Genomic DNA, 16334 nt, shown 5'->3' on the forward strand with positions numbered 1-16334 from the left:
ATTTTCTATTGTTTTAGCAGACAAAAGGAAGAAGCTTTTCCCTTTTCTGTCTCCTGCCCACCATTCTCCTCCTTTTGGGTGGACTTGCATCGCACGTCTGGCAGTATGGAGTCCCTAAATCTGTGTCACACCTGATGTCACAACTGGAGCTGCACTGGTTGGAAAGTTTCTGGATGCCTCAAGAGACATGCACTTTTGACTGTAGGTGAGGAAACGGGTCCTTTTCATATTTTGAAGTATTTAAATGGTGAGTTTGAGATGTTAATGTGTTTCTAAACGCTCCTTATCAGGCTTACTATTGTTGAGAGTGTCCCTGAGGGCCTCAGCTTCCCTTCCGGCTCGCCACACCTGCAGAACATTTCAGACACTTGGACTAATCTGCTAAACAAAGCAAACCGCTCTGTCCACATTGGTGCTTTCTATTTCACACTCCGAGATTCAGATTTAGGCCTTACGGAGCCCTCGTCTGTGCTGGTACGTTGTATTGTGGACATTTTACGCACTCTGAAGGCTCTAAAACATTTGTTACCTGCAGGATAATATTAATTTGCATTATATAAGGCGTTTCATTTAAATCTTTTCTACAGGGCAAAAAAGTGTTCAACCAGCTGAAGCAGCTGGAACCAAAAGGAGTGAAGTTGAAGATCGCTGTAAACGCCCCTCAGCCGTACATCGCAGACACAGACGAACTGGTTGCAACAGGTACAACAGCGTGCCTATTGCACATGCAGCACGTGAAAATGTATGCATTGAGAATGGTGAGTGGTTTGGATAGGATGTTATGCAGCTTTTTTCCTTTAGCTTTCTTGCTTTGTGCTTTCTCTCAGGGGCTGAGGTCAGGGGAGTTGACCTGCAGAGCATCACTGGAGGCATTTTGCACACCAAACTATGGGTTGTGGATAAGAAACACATGTATTTAGGGAGCGCAAACATGGATTGGCGTTCCCTTACCCAGGTACGTCTAAATCAAGCGACATTGTGTGTCATTATCTGACTGGACAAAAGTTGTCTGTTGACATGCAAATATGCATGGTCAGTGTGCATGCAGGTCTTTGACATGTAAATGTGTTTGTGATTTTATTTGATTTTTTATTAATTATATTATTTTATATTCATTTTATTTTATTTTATATTTATTTTGTAAATTTCATTTGAATTATTTATTTTATTTTATTTATTTTTTATTCATTATCCAGTGCAATTTATTAGACCGTAATGTCAAAATGGCTATTAACCCAAATACATAGGCGGAGTTTCACTTTTATGCTTGGGGGGGCACCCACTGGCAGATGAGCCACGAACACTTTTTTATATGTTCTACATTTCATATATTTATATGACATATATTCGACATTAAAAATACATTAAAAAAAACAGAAAAACATACCTAATGCAGAAAAGCCGCCTCTTTTTCCGAATTGCGTAGATGACCACTGTCTTTCTTTCACTATCTCTTCTCTTCTGATAGTTTTTCAGTCAAATCGTTCTCTATGTGCAGTAAAGAAAGATCTGAGAATCTGTCCTGTGCCACTGAAGATCGGAGCCAGATTCTCCTCATAACTGAGAAACTTTCTGATGTAGCCGAACCAACGGGCAGCGTGAGTGCAAACCGCAGTAGTCTGAAAAAGTTTGGATATCTGTCCTTCCGTAGCCTGCTTCATCTTTAAGTTTCTCAAGAGTAATCGGCGATGCGATCGCACATTTCACAAGATCCACTTCAGCTGTCACAAGCCGAGGGTGAATCTTAAGGCTTGCGTACATGCTTGAACCATCGCTTCAAATCACCTGTCCAATTCAGCCAGAAATGACTCAGTCCACCACATTTTTATTAGCGGGTTTATAAAAAAAACAACGAATATTTGTTAACTTGCTTAAATAGCGAAAAGAGAGTCCTCTCATGTCCTCTCAAGTTGAGGATATGGGGCTTAAATAATTAATTTAGCCCAAAACGTACTTATTCTAACCACTAAAATAATAAGATAACACAAATAAAATGAGAAAATGTGAATTCTTTAATTTTTATATTTTATTCATAGCCCAGACAAAATCATTATTGGCTCTCGTCTGGCCCCCCCTAAACTCCACCTATGCCCAAATAATCCATTTTTAAAAAATATACATGCATATGCAGTAATATAAATTTTTCTAATAGGTGAAAGAAGTTGGAGTGTCTGTGGAAGACTGCAGCTGTCTAGCACAGGACGCCTCACGGATATTTGACGTGTACTGGGACGTTGGAGCTCAGAAGAATGGATCTCTACCTCCTTTCTGGCCGGGCCGTTTCTCCGCCCTCTCCAGTTCTAAGTACCCATTAGCTGTTAAATTCAACGGTGTCCCTGCACGTGTCTATTTGTCTGTGAGTTGTGTTTTCACTGCATGTTTTGTAATAATTTTATTCAACCTGTTCACATTTCCACTTGTTCTCTGGCTTTTGTCCTGGCTTATTTTCATGTATTCCATGTGTCTATTTTTCATTTAATGTATTGTGTAGAAATGTTGTCTTTTTGTCATATTACCACCTTTTTCACTGCAGAAAAACATTGCATGGACAATATATATGGCCTATACCATCTTGTTCATTTTCATTCATTTCTAAATGTGACACATGCGTTTTTAGTGTGTGCAGAAATGTGTTCTAAATATTACATGACAGTGTTTGACTTGTTCTTGTAGAGTTCTCCTCCTCCTTTATCATCACATGGCCGTTCTGACGATCTCTCAAGCATCCTGTCAGTAATTGCTGATGCTGAGCGGTTCATATATGTGTCTGTGATGGACTACCTTCCCATGTCCCAGTTCACGGAGCCCATTCGGTAATCTTTACCATTTGATATTGAGTCAGGGTTATTATAGTTAACTAAAACGAAAAGCATTAAAAAAAACTTTTACTTTTGTACTTTATTTTAGTTACTAAAATAAAATAAAATGTTTAATTTATTTTATTTCAGCTAGTTGCCAAAGCAGCTTTTTTTTTTTTGATGTACTAAAATAACTAAAACTAAAACTTAATAAAAAATGAATTAAATTATATAGACATTTAAAAAATGGACAAAACACACAAGAGTGTGTTGTCACAAAGTGACAAAAAAAATTAACTGAAATATTATTGTGCATGTGTATATGTTTTCAGTGATTTACTATGCTTTCATGTACTAAGATAAACTAAAATGGAAATAAAAAAGAATAAAAACTACAGTATATAGACATTTTCAAAAATTAACAAAAACAAAATAAAATGACTAAAACGATTCACTAAATGTAAGAAATAAAAAAGCAAAAACAAAAATATGAAAAATAATTTAAAAATATATGTAGAAGTATTTCAATGATACTAAACAACCACTGGGGGTAATTTTGAAAATTCAGTACATTTGCATGTAGTTAGTTTATAAGGCATGTGGAAGATTATTGTGATGTTTTATTGACTTTGATGTCTTTAGGTTTTGGCCTGTCATCGACTCGGCCCTCCGTGAGGCAGCTTGCACGAGAGGTGTTGAGGTGAAGCTGTTGGTCAGTTGTTGGAGTCATTCTCCTGGTGCCATGTTTGTTTTCCTCCAGTCTTTATCGGTCCTCAACAAGCCCCCTCTGAGCTGCAGCATTCATGCTGTACGTTTTTGTGTGCTCTTTACATCTTCTACATGTATTGTTTTTCATCCAGCCATCACTGGTGATTTAATGTTTAAAACGTTTCATTTCACAGAAAGTTTTTGAGGTGCCTTCAACACGAGAGCAGCAGAGGATCCCGTTTGCACGTGTTAACCATGCCAAGTACATGGTGACTGATCGAGTTGTTTACATCGGTATGTTCGCTGTTTCCTCTCGACATGTACAAATTTCACAGCATGATCTCACTTGCATGTTTTTCCATATTCCAGCAACCTGACGGCAGGTTTGGCGCTGCATCGTAAAAAACCTGCCAACAGAAACAGTCAATGTTTACATTTACAATTGAATTGCTGTGAATATGAGTTTTGGAATAAATCGAATGTCAGTTTCGCAATCCTGCTATGATGACGGATTGTTATATTGTGTTTTACAGGAACTTCCAACTGGTCTGAGAATTACTTCACCCAGACGGCAGGGGTTGGGCTTGTTGTGAATCAGACGGGTTCTGCAGTAGGGCAGGGCCAGCAAACCATTCAGAGCCAGATGCAGGAGATTTTCCAGAGGGACTGGCATTCAGAATACGCTCAAACCCTCACTGATGTTCACGCGGAGCACTGCAGCGGAAAAAAGCTTACATAATATACCACGCTCTTTATTTGTTATGTTGCTATGCACTATGATTCAAAAAATAAAAACATCAGACATCAAAAACTCAAAACCCTGCGGCATTCCTGCCTACTGATAACTTATTTATGATGGATGTATTTGCCAAAAGGATGCTGTGCATTTTTAATGTTTGTTATAAATATGGCATATATTAATTCTTTTTTTTTTCAAGTGCATTTATTGTATATTTGCATTATGTGACATTTGGCAGAATAAGGACAAGGTCCTTGAGCAAGCACTGATCTCTGATGTTGAACTGGTTAAACATGCATGTAAATGAAGTATTGTTGTAATAGGTGCCTTGGCTTTAATGACTGTAAAGTTTGTTTTCAAATTAAACTGCCAAGAAAATGCTTGTGCTCTGATGTTTTTAATATTAATTTAGATTTTTTTTTTTTTTTTCATTTTTAAAAATCTTTTTTTAGTTTAAACTTTTAAAAAAATGTTTTGCTTTGCATGGATTTTTTAGTTTAAACTTTTTAAAAAATGTTTTGCTTTGCATGGATTAAACGTTTACTGCATCTGCATTTACCTTTTTGCGAAAACAAATAAAGGTACTTTTACCATATATATATATATATATAGTCAGATGATACAGGTACTTATTCAGTTCTGATAATTTATGACATTTTCAACAAAGAGAAGTTACAAAATCATTTAAAATGTCTCCCATGAATGTATATGTGACATTTTATTATTCAACATATAAATTAACATAAAAAAAACTTGAATTGCTGTGAATATGAGTTTTGGAATAAATCGAATGTCAGTTTCGCAATCCTGCTATGATGACGGATTGTTATATTGTGTTTTACAGGAACTTCCAACTGGTCTGAGAATTACTTCACCCAGACGGCAGGGGTTGGGCTTGTTGTGAATCAGACGGGTTCTGCAGTAGGGCAGGGCCAGCAAACCATTCAGAGCCAGATGCAGGAGATTTTCCAGAGGGACTGGCATTCAGAATACGCTCAAACCCTCACTGATGTTCACGCGGAGCACTGCAGCGGAAAAAAGCTTACATAATATACCACGCTCTTTATTTGTTATGTTGCTATGCACTATGATTCAAAAAATAAAAACATCAGACATCAAAAACTCAAAACCCTGCGGCATTCCTGCCTACTGATAACTTATTTATGATGGATGTATTTGCCAAAAGGATGCTGTGCATTTTTAATGTTTGTTATAAATATGGCATATATTAATTCTTTTTTTTTTCAAGTGCATTTATTGTATATTTGCATTATGTGACATTTGGCAGAATAAGGACAAGGTCCTTGAGCAAGCACTGATCTCTGATGTTGAACTGGTTAAACATGCATGTAAATGAAGTATTGTTGTAATAGGTGCCTTGGCTTTAATGACTGTAAAGTTTGTTTTCAAATTAAACTGCCAAGAAAATGCTTGTGCTCTGATGTTTTTAATATTAATTTAGATTTTTTTTTTTTTTTTCATTTTTTAAAATCTTTTTTTAGTTTAAACTTTTAAAAAAATGTTTTGCTTTGCATGGATTAAACGTTTACTGCATCTGCATTTACCTTTTTGCGAAAACAAATAAAGGTACTTTTACCATATATATATATATATATAGTCAGATGATACAGGTACTTATTCAGTTCTGATAATTTATGACATTTTCAACAAAGAGAAGTTACAAAATCATTTAAAATGTCTCCCATGAATGTATATGTGACATTTTATTATTCAACATATAAATTAACATAAAAAAAACCTGTCTCAAAACCAATTGAGCTCCTGCCTCACGAAAACGAACAGTGGTTTTATTATAATAAAAGTGTAGTCAACATGGGTTTTGGCGTATTGTTTACCACTTGTATAACCACAGTTTTACTACAAATACTATGGTTAGTGTAGCAAAACAATGGTTAATTTGTGCTTACCATGGTTTAACTACAATAACCATGCTTTTTTGTGTTTTATTTGTAGTAAAACCATGGTTAATTTTCGTAAGGGCTATAATGCCCAAATATGCTGCTTATAAAGCCCAATAATGCTGTCTAGGCAGGCAGCTCGCTAGGTTTTGAAACACAGCCCGCGTCTCCTCGCAGGAAGTGAAGGCGCGGAGGCAGGAAGACGTTAAAAATGGCACGAGAAAGAAGCCCAGCGTTATGGCTTCACTCTCAAACAAGTGTAACTCGCAGAATGCCGGTGTGTCGCAGAATAACGTTACTCTTACTTTTATGGCTACTCCACTTTTCTTCGGTATATTCCGATATAACGGACGGGAATGCGGAGCACTTAAAGCGGGAGCACTCGCTCATTAAGCCATATCAGGGTGAGTAGCCGCCTGCTAGTGCGAGCAATTACTGTCCTACTAGTGTTTGTTGACGTCCTGTAGCCACACGGTCACTAAAGTGTCTTAGGCTTCTGTTCACTACGTAAATTAGGATGCCACTTAAGTTATATTGTAATGTCATGGGTCATGTATTTCATTAGGAACATGTAACCGGGGATATAAGTAGGCTACTGTAGAGTCTTAATAGTGACAACTCAATGTAAACAAAACTAGTCAGCCATTGTGCATTTAAAGTGCAGGTTATAAAGGAATCCACCTTCACAGGGAGAGCAAGCAAATTGTCAGTTTACTATTTAACTGAAAAGATATTACATGGTTAAGGCTTTGATGACTGTTGTGTATTGTCATATACTGGGGTCCAAATATATGAAAAGCAGCGAAAAATTACATTATGAGGCGCACAAAAATGACATTATCAGGGACACGTTTACTCTACAGGTTTGTGCTAAACCTGATGATCTTGTTCTCCAGCATTATGTGAGGAAGACCTAAAGAGTATCTAATGACAGTCACACAGCAGTGTCCCAGATACAAAATATTTTGTATTCGTTTTATATCATAAAAAAAAAATACATTTAATCCTAATACTTTCAGTTTATTTACAGGTGCACTGTAAAAAATATCTAATTACATTTACTTTAAAAACTGAGTTTACTGTAAAAATGCTTCCAGTATTACAGGCAGCTTGTATATTTTACAACCTATATAAATTATATATTTTATTTGCAACTCAGTTTTTGCATTGAAGATAGGCGTAGGTGCTGACATGGCAATAAAAATAAATTACTACTACTATACTACTGCTACTATTTAATATTTTATTAAGTGATATAATGTTCATTATAAGTGTCCTCCTGTCAATAAAAAATGGCCAATACTTTCAGGAGTATTGGTCATACACACAAAACACCATCAGAGTAACACACATGACACTAAAATAATGCAATAAATATTAATTAAATAGCATATGTAAAGCAAAACCCAGTGTACATTACTGATAACAAAAATAAACTATTTAAATAATAATAATAATTTTAAAAAATCATATGTGATGTCACACAGGAGCTTTTTTCATTGTAAATGATATGGTAATTCATAGTTTTTGCTTACAAAAACAAACAAAAAATCACTGTGGGTGGTAAGATAACTTATTAAAAGTTAACTAATTAACCTGTTTTTTTGCTGTAGCATTTTTAAAGTTTATTTTAATATTATTATTATTTTTTTACAGTGTATTAATTAATTTTTAATCCTAAATTTTCATTGTGGCCTCAGGCTTTTGAACCCCAGTGTATGTGATGAGACTCGTTTTTATCTACGAATGTTCTCATGGCTTATAGCGCGTATATAAGCTTCACTCCAAATTACCAATACACTGTAATTAAATGTAGCAAAAGTGATATGATCCTTTATGTATCATATGTCAGGTGTTGGAACAAGTCCGTCAAGTCAGTGGGACTTTTGGGGAAGTACTTTAATAACCAGCCAGTATGTGCGTCTGACTCCGGATGAGAGGAGCAAACAGGGGTCCATCTGGAATACAGTGGTGAGTAAAACTGAACTGAAGCCTACCAAACCAAGTAGTTGATGTGAACGCGGTGAATTCATGTGACCAAACTTGAACCCAATGCAAAATCTGCATTTTTGAAAATTCTCCGAAAAATGGTTAATGTGATGCACTTTATTAATGCAAAATGAAGTTGAGTAATGTTAATTTTCCCTCTCTGCAGCCCTGCTATTTGAAGGATTGGGAGATGCATGTGCAGTTTAAAATTCATGGATCAGGAAAGAAGAATCTCCATGGAGATGGTTTTGCCATTTGGTACACGAAAGACAGGCTACATCATGGTAAGTCTGTGAGGGAAAACTGAAGGTTTAGATCCCGTCGAACTCTTTCTCGTTCATTTCATGAATTGAAATGTAATGAGTTATAATGCTGTCTATATATGTGTGTGTAGTCCACGCGATCCACCGGCAAGTCTGCTCTTTCTTCCCTGCAGTTGATTGTGTCATACTTTTATTTAGGCCCAGTCTTTGGAAACCAAGACCATTTTGTAGGCCTGGCTATTTTTGTGGATACCTTCCGTAATGATCTACAAGGAACGGATGTAAGTGTGCCGTACTCACGGGTCCTTCTTTCTCTGCAGGCACCGTGTTTGGCAGTAGTGCCAGTTTCCTTGGGTTGGCCATTTTTATAGACACATACCCTAACGATGAGGCTCCGGATGTGAGTTGAGAGATGTAAAATATTTGTGTCTTTGTACCTTCATTTGAACGAAAGCTTTGCTTTATCATTATGGGATGAACTTGAGATTAGATACAAAGATATCTATTTCCAAAAACACTAGTATTTATGAGAATACTGGATTTTTGGCATGTTTGTTCTGCTTCTGGTCATCGGCTTGATCCTCACGGAAAATGATTTAAAAGGGATAGCTTGAATATGATTATTTGCCAGGTGTTTGCATTCAGATGTCAAACTGAAAAACAATCATTTGAGTAGAGAAGAATGTCTTTTATTCAAACTATCCCATCATTTTTTTATTTGCTATATGTTCTGAATTATCAACATATAGCAACTTTTTTTTCTTTCAACAATTTTGCCAAGCACTACAAATAATCAATGCTTTCTTTGTTTTGCCTGCATCATGTGGTCCATGTTTTTTTTTTTTTGTTACCCTCATCATTCATTACTTGTCGATGAAGCATTTCATAAAAAATATTTACAGTGCTTATTGTTTTGATTTTAGTAGAATGCAGTGACCTTTTATGAATTTAGATCATTCTGTTTTACACAAGCTGGTTCATGAACAGCTGTATAAGTGCTATCCTTTAGTAATTTACATTGCTTTTTTGTGTCAGCAATTAGGCAAAAATCAATGTAATAAATGTAATTCATAATCTTTGGTCCTCCAGCGCTCATTTCCCTATATTTCTGCGATGGTGAATAACGGCTCCCTGCCGTACGACCACAGGAAAGATGGCCGGTCTACTGAATTGGGAGGCTGCTCTGTGGAAGTCAGAAACAAAGATCATGACACATACCTGGCCATTAGATACTCCAAAGGCAGACTCACGGTAAGATACTGCAAATGCAGTGATAAAGAGTCAGTAAGATCTTTTTTAAAAATGTTTTTTAAAGTCTCAAAAATACAGGAAAGTGTCAAAAATACAGTAAAAACAATTATTTAGTGAAATATTTTTACCATTTAATGTAAATGTTTTCTATTTTAATATATTTTTAAATGCAATTTGTTTTTATGATGGAAAAGCTGAATTTTTTAGCAACCATTACTCTAGTCTTCAGTGTCACATGATTATTCTAATATGATTTGGTGCTCAAAAAACATTTCGGTAACACTTTACATTTGAACTGTACGGTTTTTAACGTAAGTAGACAAACGATTTTATTCAGAAATGTGTTTAACTAACTAATGTTTTTAAAAAATGTATCACCTGAATGTATTTTAGATTTGTTGTCTAGTATTAACCTTGAACATCTTATAGTTTTTTTTTTTTTTATTATTGTATGACTGTTGTTATTTATTCTGTTTTCGCCATGAAGATAGTCTTGCTACTGACATTGTGTTAAAAAATAAGTGAATGAATTAATAAAAGCTTTACAATTAGGATCCACTTAACTTAAAATAGTTCACATGACCTAACAAAAATATATAAAAATATTTCTTATTCATTCTTCTTATTATTATCAGTGCTAAGAACAGTTGAGCTGCTTAATTATATTCAAAAGAACAGCACTTTTGTACCATTCTAAATGTCTTTACTGTCATTTTTTGATCAATTTAATGCATCCTTACTGAATAAAAGTATTAATTTCTTTAAAAAAATCTTACCACAAACGTAAACTGTATTGTAAATTGTTTTATACCAGTGACTACCGGCAGTTTCATTTTGGCACTGAAACAGTCACGATCATTTTTGTAGATGTTTTGAGTTTGTGACGACCCCTGTCGTTTGTTCGTGGAGTTGCTGTGGGAGTCCACAGACTACCTTGATTGGCCATCGTTTGAGACACCTGCTCTCTATCAGACGCTCCCTTTAAAAGAGGCCTCCGCTTGAGCCAGGGGGGGGCTCCGGTTTTGGATATTTGGTTTTGTGGCTTGTTTGGCTTGTTTGCCCTTGCACCCCAACACCGCAGTACACTACATCTCCCTACATACATACATTTCGCATTACACATTGGCACTACTGATGTTTCCAATACATAGTTGTTTTCTTTATGGTGTTCTTTACTTTTTTTTTATGTGACTAGCTTTCGAATAAATTATATTCAAAGCTAACCATTTGGTTCGTGTGTGTCCTCTGTTTGTTGCTTCCCTTGAGCCATGGGTCGTAACAAATTCCTCATGATAAGAGCCATTTAATACATGGAGTTAAATATATATAAAAGTATACCACATCTATGTTCTGTTTCCACAGATTATGGTAGATGTGGATGACAGGAACGATTGGAAAGAATGCATTGATTTCGGAGGTGTCCGCCTCCCTACAGGATACTATTTTGGGGCTTCTGCGGCCACAGGAGATCTTTCTGGTAAGTGTTACTTCTAAATCTCCCCTAGATGTCCACAGTGATCCTGATTAGGGTTGGGTACCGAACTCTGTACTTTTAAGGGTACCGACCGAATTGCGTCGGTACTACAGAGTACCGATTCACGTTAAATCAATCGGTGCCAAATTTCGGTACCTGAGAATGCATCTGGGCGCATACGCTACAGAGAGAGAAAGAGAGACCCTGTGACGTGAGGTCACCCTTGCAGCTGGTTCAAACAACACACAGGGCAAGCCGAAATGTTCTGAAGTAGGGATGTAACGATTACCAGTTTGACGATAAATCATGATAAAATTCCCCACGGTTAGTATTACCGTTTCATCTTTTAATTATCATTAAGACCGTATTAGATTACCGCGATTTGAACGGCTCGCGTTAAATAAATACTGTCCAGCATAAAGCACAGTTTTAAGTAACAGTCTCACGTGCGCACAGCACGCAGAGTAGTTTAGTTTTGAGTGAAAACAGGGCGGAAAAGCTGGGAGGTTTTAAAAGAGTGCTAAGGGAATTATACAAATTAATATATGAATTAATTAATTATATGAATGTACCTCTGAAGGTTCTGACTGTCTTCAGAAACGATTCGATGGCATTTGTTTTCATCTTCGTTCCATGTAATACCTGAAGTAAGTGTTCTTAATCGCAATACTGCTTTGTCCACGGAGTTTACGGGAAACAGCTTTTCTATAAGCGCCACCTGCTGTCAGCCAGTGGATTTACAGAGACTTATATTTACATTCAGCCTGTGTGCAGTTTCTGTCTGGCCAAAAACGAATCTGCATGCCCTGCTGTAAATTTTGACCGGATTTTGGACGAATAAATCAAAAGTAGCCACTGCCATTTAATTCGAATCGCGATATGAACTAGTGTCTGTGAATATTAAAATGCAAAAAGATGGTTTAAATATGAATCCTGCATGTTCCGCTTGCCTCTGTATGTATGAATGGCGGGTTTTGTTTACTATGTAAACATGTAAATGAAATATATTACTATTGTATTACTTTTGTAAAGTATAATGTACATCTTTAAATATTCCATTTTCTATCAAATTTAAATAAAACAATTAAATAATAAAAATAAATATTACAACTAGATTAATCACTTAATTGTAGAAAAAAAGAATACAATTATTAGCCTATTAAAAAATGTTTTAAAGGAATATTCACACAATTTTTCTTCCATGTATTAATTTCAACAGTAAACCTCAGTTTGTTTGCCAAAAAAATAAAAAGGTTTAATTTTCATTTGATTTAAAATAAATGTTTAATGCCTTAATTTCATTTTCAGAAAAATTAAAACAAGAATTTCTGGAAAGAAAGAAAGAAAAAAAGAAAGAAAGAAAAAAAGTTTGTAGGGCCCTATTGTTCAAAATGTTGAAATTGAGACTTTTGGACTTATTTTTTCCCTGAAATGTTTTTGTAATTACACAGAGTAAAGTACCGAAAAAAGGTACCGTTGGGTACCAATACCGGTACCGTACCAAATGTCCGTCAAATGTGAACGGTACCCAACCCTAATCCTGATGCCTTTTGCCAGACCTCACTGATACTGTTTGCTCTGTGCAGATAATCACGACATCATCTCTATGAAGATGTACCAGCTGATGGTGGAACACACTCCTGAGGAGGACAACCAGGACTGGACGAAGATCGAGCCTAGTGTCAGTCTCCTCAAGTCACCGAAAGGTAACACAGCTGATATGTAGTTATAGACATATTGTTGGCAGACAGAAAGATTTTTCATTCAATCGCTTGTCATGCTTGTCATGTTCACATCTTCTCCCCCAAAACAGACAATATTGATGATCCGACGGGAAATTTCCGAAGCACGCCCCTCACTGGCTGGAAGGTCTTCCTGCTTCTGCTGTGCGCTCTGCTGGGAATCGTGGTTTGCGCCGTTGTTGGTGCCGTAGTCTTTCAGAAGCGTCAAGAGAGGAACAAGAGGTTCTACTAAACAACAGGATTTCAAAGAACTCTGGAGATTGTAGGTGAACAAAAAAAACATTAATGTGAATTTTGAACAGCTGTATACATGTGGATATTATGGAACTGCTCGACTGGAAGGAAAAATGGTTTGAGTCTAAAGAGTGGGATTTGTGGCTTCAAAGAAACGTTTCTTCATGTTAGTCTTGATTTGGGTCTGCCGAGGTAAATGACACATTTTCAATGCATTTTCTACAGTAGTACATCTTAATTTTTGTGTGTACCCTTTATATACTTGATTTAGCTTCATTCTTCAAATCCGTGGTGGTTTATTTTCTTATTGTTTCAACCCTTTATCTGCGTTTCTTTTCCATCTACACATTGCTTCGTTCTGCTCTGGAGTGCTGATTTTTTTTTTTATAACCTGTGTGATTTACTTAAGAGGATTTTAATGGACTGCACAAGAAATCAGACTGATGAAAAGTGTCCTCTTAAATCGGTCAAATCAATGTAAATATTTTAAGTTGCTGCCCTAGTCCCTTTGCTCTATGGCATAATGATTGAGCCTTGTTTTTTAACCATAGGAGTTGAAAATATTGAACCAAAAAATACATGTTTATTTGTTTTATTACTGCAGGGTAACAAGAGTTCAGCCTTATGTGAGTTGAGTTGTTTTTCTTACATCTTTCTGTTAAGTTTGCTATTTTTTGCACCTCTGTAAGAAGTTATTGCAATGCACTGATTTACAGTTGTTTCTGAAAGAAGTTCACATTTAAATGGGCAGTGACTGTAAAATGATGCTTTTGGTGAGAAAATAAAGCAGTTACAACAGTTAACTAGTCAAATATTTTTCCTTTTTTCAGTTTTTAACAGTGGAACCGTTTTTCTTTCTTTCTTATTTTGCCCTTAATTATTAGGACCCAATTTATGCCATATTCATATTAAACCACTAGTGTTAAAAAATAATAATAAAAATGTGTAACTAACAATGTTTTTGTACAACAATATGGTCAGGATTCACGACAGGTACAAATTCATATAGTTTTGTCACTGTCTGCAGCTGCACACTGTGAAGCAGCATCATGATATGTTTATCTCAAGACGTTTCAGAGTCTCGTCCCAAAAAATGCTTTTGTGCACAGAAATATGAAACGGTTTAAATATCTTGTACATAAGCATTTATTACTAATTTGATAGCATCAGATTCAGTCAGAACAATCTAGTGGTGTTGAAAAATCATAAAAATCATGGACCGTATCACTCAGCCTTGTTTTCATCTATCTATCTGTATTTATTTATTTTGCACAAGGGAATGGTTAGGTAGATGTACAGAGGCCACTAATCACGGTGTTGGTAGACTGAAGAATCACCCCTTTCTTCTTTCTTGCCTATATGGTGATTAGATTCACTGTTTTGGACTGCTGTTTTCCCAGCATTAGCAGGACTTGTTATTGATAGGCTCAGTCCTGTTTTTTGTTTTTTCATGGCAGAAAGTGCCATGTTAGAGCTGTATAATTGTTCTATAGGCTTCTAATAAAGCTCTCAGTGCATGCTAGAGCCAACAGGCCGATGCCAAGCAAGGTATCTGGGCTGCTCATGACTGTTTTAAAATAACTTTTTACAGTATTTGCCAGCCTTCTTCCCCGTGACTGCTCAGTGGGTTCAGTCCGGGCTATTTCTTGCCTGTCACTGGAGCTGTCATACCTATCATGGAGCTGTTTTCACTGAGCTTTGCCAGGACCTTAATGATTATGTCTTGGCCCCACATGATAAACATCAGTTTGCCCATGAGCTCTGAAAAATTCAGAGTCGCTAGGGCTATCCCTGTGTCTTGCCAGGATCTTAACAGTCATGTTCTGGGCCCATGTGATGCGCATTGGTTTGCCCAAGATCTCCAAAAAATTCAGAGCCACTAGCGCATTTTCTGCTTCATGGCGCTGTTCAAAGGTCACAAAACCATAGCCTCGAGACCGGCCCATTCTTCTGTCTCTGCACACTTGTACAGAACGGGTGGGTCCGAATGGTGAAATATTGTATGCAGTAATTGTTCGGTCACATCTGGGTGCAAATCATTGACCTTTTGGTTGACCGTTATCTTCATCTGAAGACCAATTGTAGGATGTTGCCATTTTGATTGTCTGTCAGAGAAGATTCTACGAAAAAGCTATTCTATACAAGCACAAATGCTATAAAGATGCTTCAGTCAGATCAATCAGTCATATAAACTGACTGCTTTGCAAGCCCCAGAAAGTTCTAAAATTCTAATGGCTGTGACGTCACGGATCACGTGACATTCCTCGGTAGACAAAAAAATTTAATGCCTGTGATGTCATAACTATGATGTCACTTTGTAGGCAAAAACCCTGAAGCGAGTTAGCATTTTAGCACTTCCGGTTCCATCGAAGGTTGCCGCTTGGTTTTTTGAATGGGAGTTTGGTTAAATCCCCTAAAATAAAGTCCTGGTTCACACAAGCTCAAGATACTTTCACGTTTTATTATAGGACATAAGACACACCAGTTACACCCCACTCGTAATTTTTAAAAACGGTTACGTTTCTTAAAAAAAGACGGTTGCTAACAAGTTGCTAAATGGGACTACAGGAGCTGTCGGAGACATTAAACGTACAATTACAAGTACAATTAATTGTAGAATAATCAATTAATAGTTTACCGCATTTTATATTGTTGTTCGACAATATTTTTTGTTGTTGTTTTGCTTTGCCCCGAAATGCAACACAAGTCTTCGGATGGAAGATGCTCGTTTTATCGCTTACTGAATACGGAGACTCTTCCGGACCATAAGGTAAACTCATGTGATTATTCCGTGTAAACACCACATTTACGGTGTCACATATATAGTCACGGAGAAAGTGAAACTTTAACGATGCATAGTGCTTCAAGCCACGTTAAAATGAAATGTTTACGGCCACAAGCAGCTCTTAGAAAACATATAGATTGAGGATTTTCTAGAAGCAAGGATAAAATAACATTCATATTAATCAAAGATTTATTCACTTTTAATGTACCTTATTTCGAAATGTACAGAAATACGTGCTTTCATATGTCCTTTAATTATGGTTATTTCATTTATTCACTATACTATTTATTACCAATGTCTCACTTCAGTTTTAGTTTGGCTCTAGTTTTGTATTTATTCCAGTTTATATGAAAAGGTTCATGTAGCGATTTATATCGCTTTTCCTGTCCGAAAAGACCATATCACAGATAAAATTGAGTTTACAATTTAGTT

At 36.3% G+C, this 16334-nt stretch overlaps 2 protein-coding genes across 3 annotated transcripts in view; both read left to right on the top strand.

The window, feature by feature from the left end:
- The window catches only part of LOC107741089 (phospholipase D3-like), a 20683-nt gene extending 16058 nt beyond the window's left edge, over nt 1-4625 (top strand). Inside the window, exons 2-10 of the mRNA XM_016553681.1 lie at nt 18-205; nt 291-474; nt 588-702; nt 828-955; nt 2153-2356; nt 2674-2813; nt 3441-3606; nt 3701-3800; nt 4040-4625. Of these exons, the coding sequence (XP_016409167.1) occupies nt 18-205; nt 291-474; nt 588-702; nt 828-955; nt 2153-2356; nt 2674-2813; nt 3441-3606; nt 3701-3800; nt 4040-4245 (1431 nt within the window). The 3' untranslated portion in view covers nt 4246-4625. The remainder of the gene's footprint in view (nt 1-17; nt 206-290; nt 475-587; nt 703-827; nt 956-2152; nt 2357-2673; nt 2814-3440; nt 3607-3700; nt 3801-4039) is intronic.
- A 1686-nt stretch (nt 4626-6311) lies between these two features.
- On the top strand, nt 6312-13850 carry LOC107741050 (vesicular integral-membrane protein VIP36-like). Of its 2 annotated transcripts, none has more exons than XM_016553633.1 (8): nt 6312-6568; nt 8017-8135; nt 8320-8437; nt 8615-8697; nt 9506-9667; nt 11030-11144; nt 12728-12847; nt 12955-13850. In XM_016553633.1, exons 1-8 carry the CDS (start codon nt 6376-6378, stop codon nt 13113-13115), a joined length of 1071 nt encoding a protein of 356 aa, XP_016409119.1. In that variant the 5' UTR covers nt 6312-6375; the 3' UTR covers nt 13116-13850. The 2 variants fall into 2 exon arrangements, with proteins under 2 accessions (XP_016409119.1, XP_016409120.1); XM_016553634.1 differs by lacking the exon at nt 8615-8697 and adding an exon at nt 8737-8816.
- Nucleotides 13851-16334: the final 2484 nt, after the last annotated feature.

Source organism: Sinocyclocheilus rhinocerous, unplaced genomic scaffold, assembly GCF_001515625.1.
Source record: "Sinocyclocheilus rhinocerous isolate Xijiao unplaced genomic scaffold, SAMN03320098_v1.1 scaffold44, whole genome shotgun sequence".
In the NCBI taxonomy this organism is placed as follows: Eukaryota; Metazoa; Chordata; class Actinopteri; order Cypriniformes; family Cyprinidae; genus Sinocyclocheilus; species Sinocyclocheilus rhinocerous.

Excerpts from the sequence above, each read along its gene's own strand:
- LOC107741050 (XM_016553633.1), top strand. The coding sequence starts at position 6,376 with ATGGCACGAGAAAGAAGCCCAGCGTTATGGCTTCACTCTCAAACAAGT. Across the intron at positions 8,438-8,614 it reads GAAAGACAGGCTACATCATG|GCCCAGTCTTTGGAAACCAA; the intron begins GTAAGTCTGTGA and ends ACTTTTATTTAG. Across the intron at positions 11,145-12,727 it reads GGCCACAGGAGATCTTTCTG|ATAATCACGACATCATCTCT; the intron begins GTAAGTGTTACT and ends TGCTCTGTGCAG.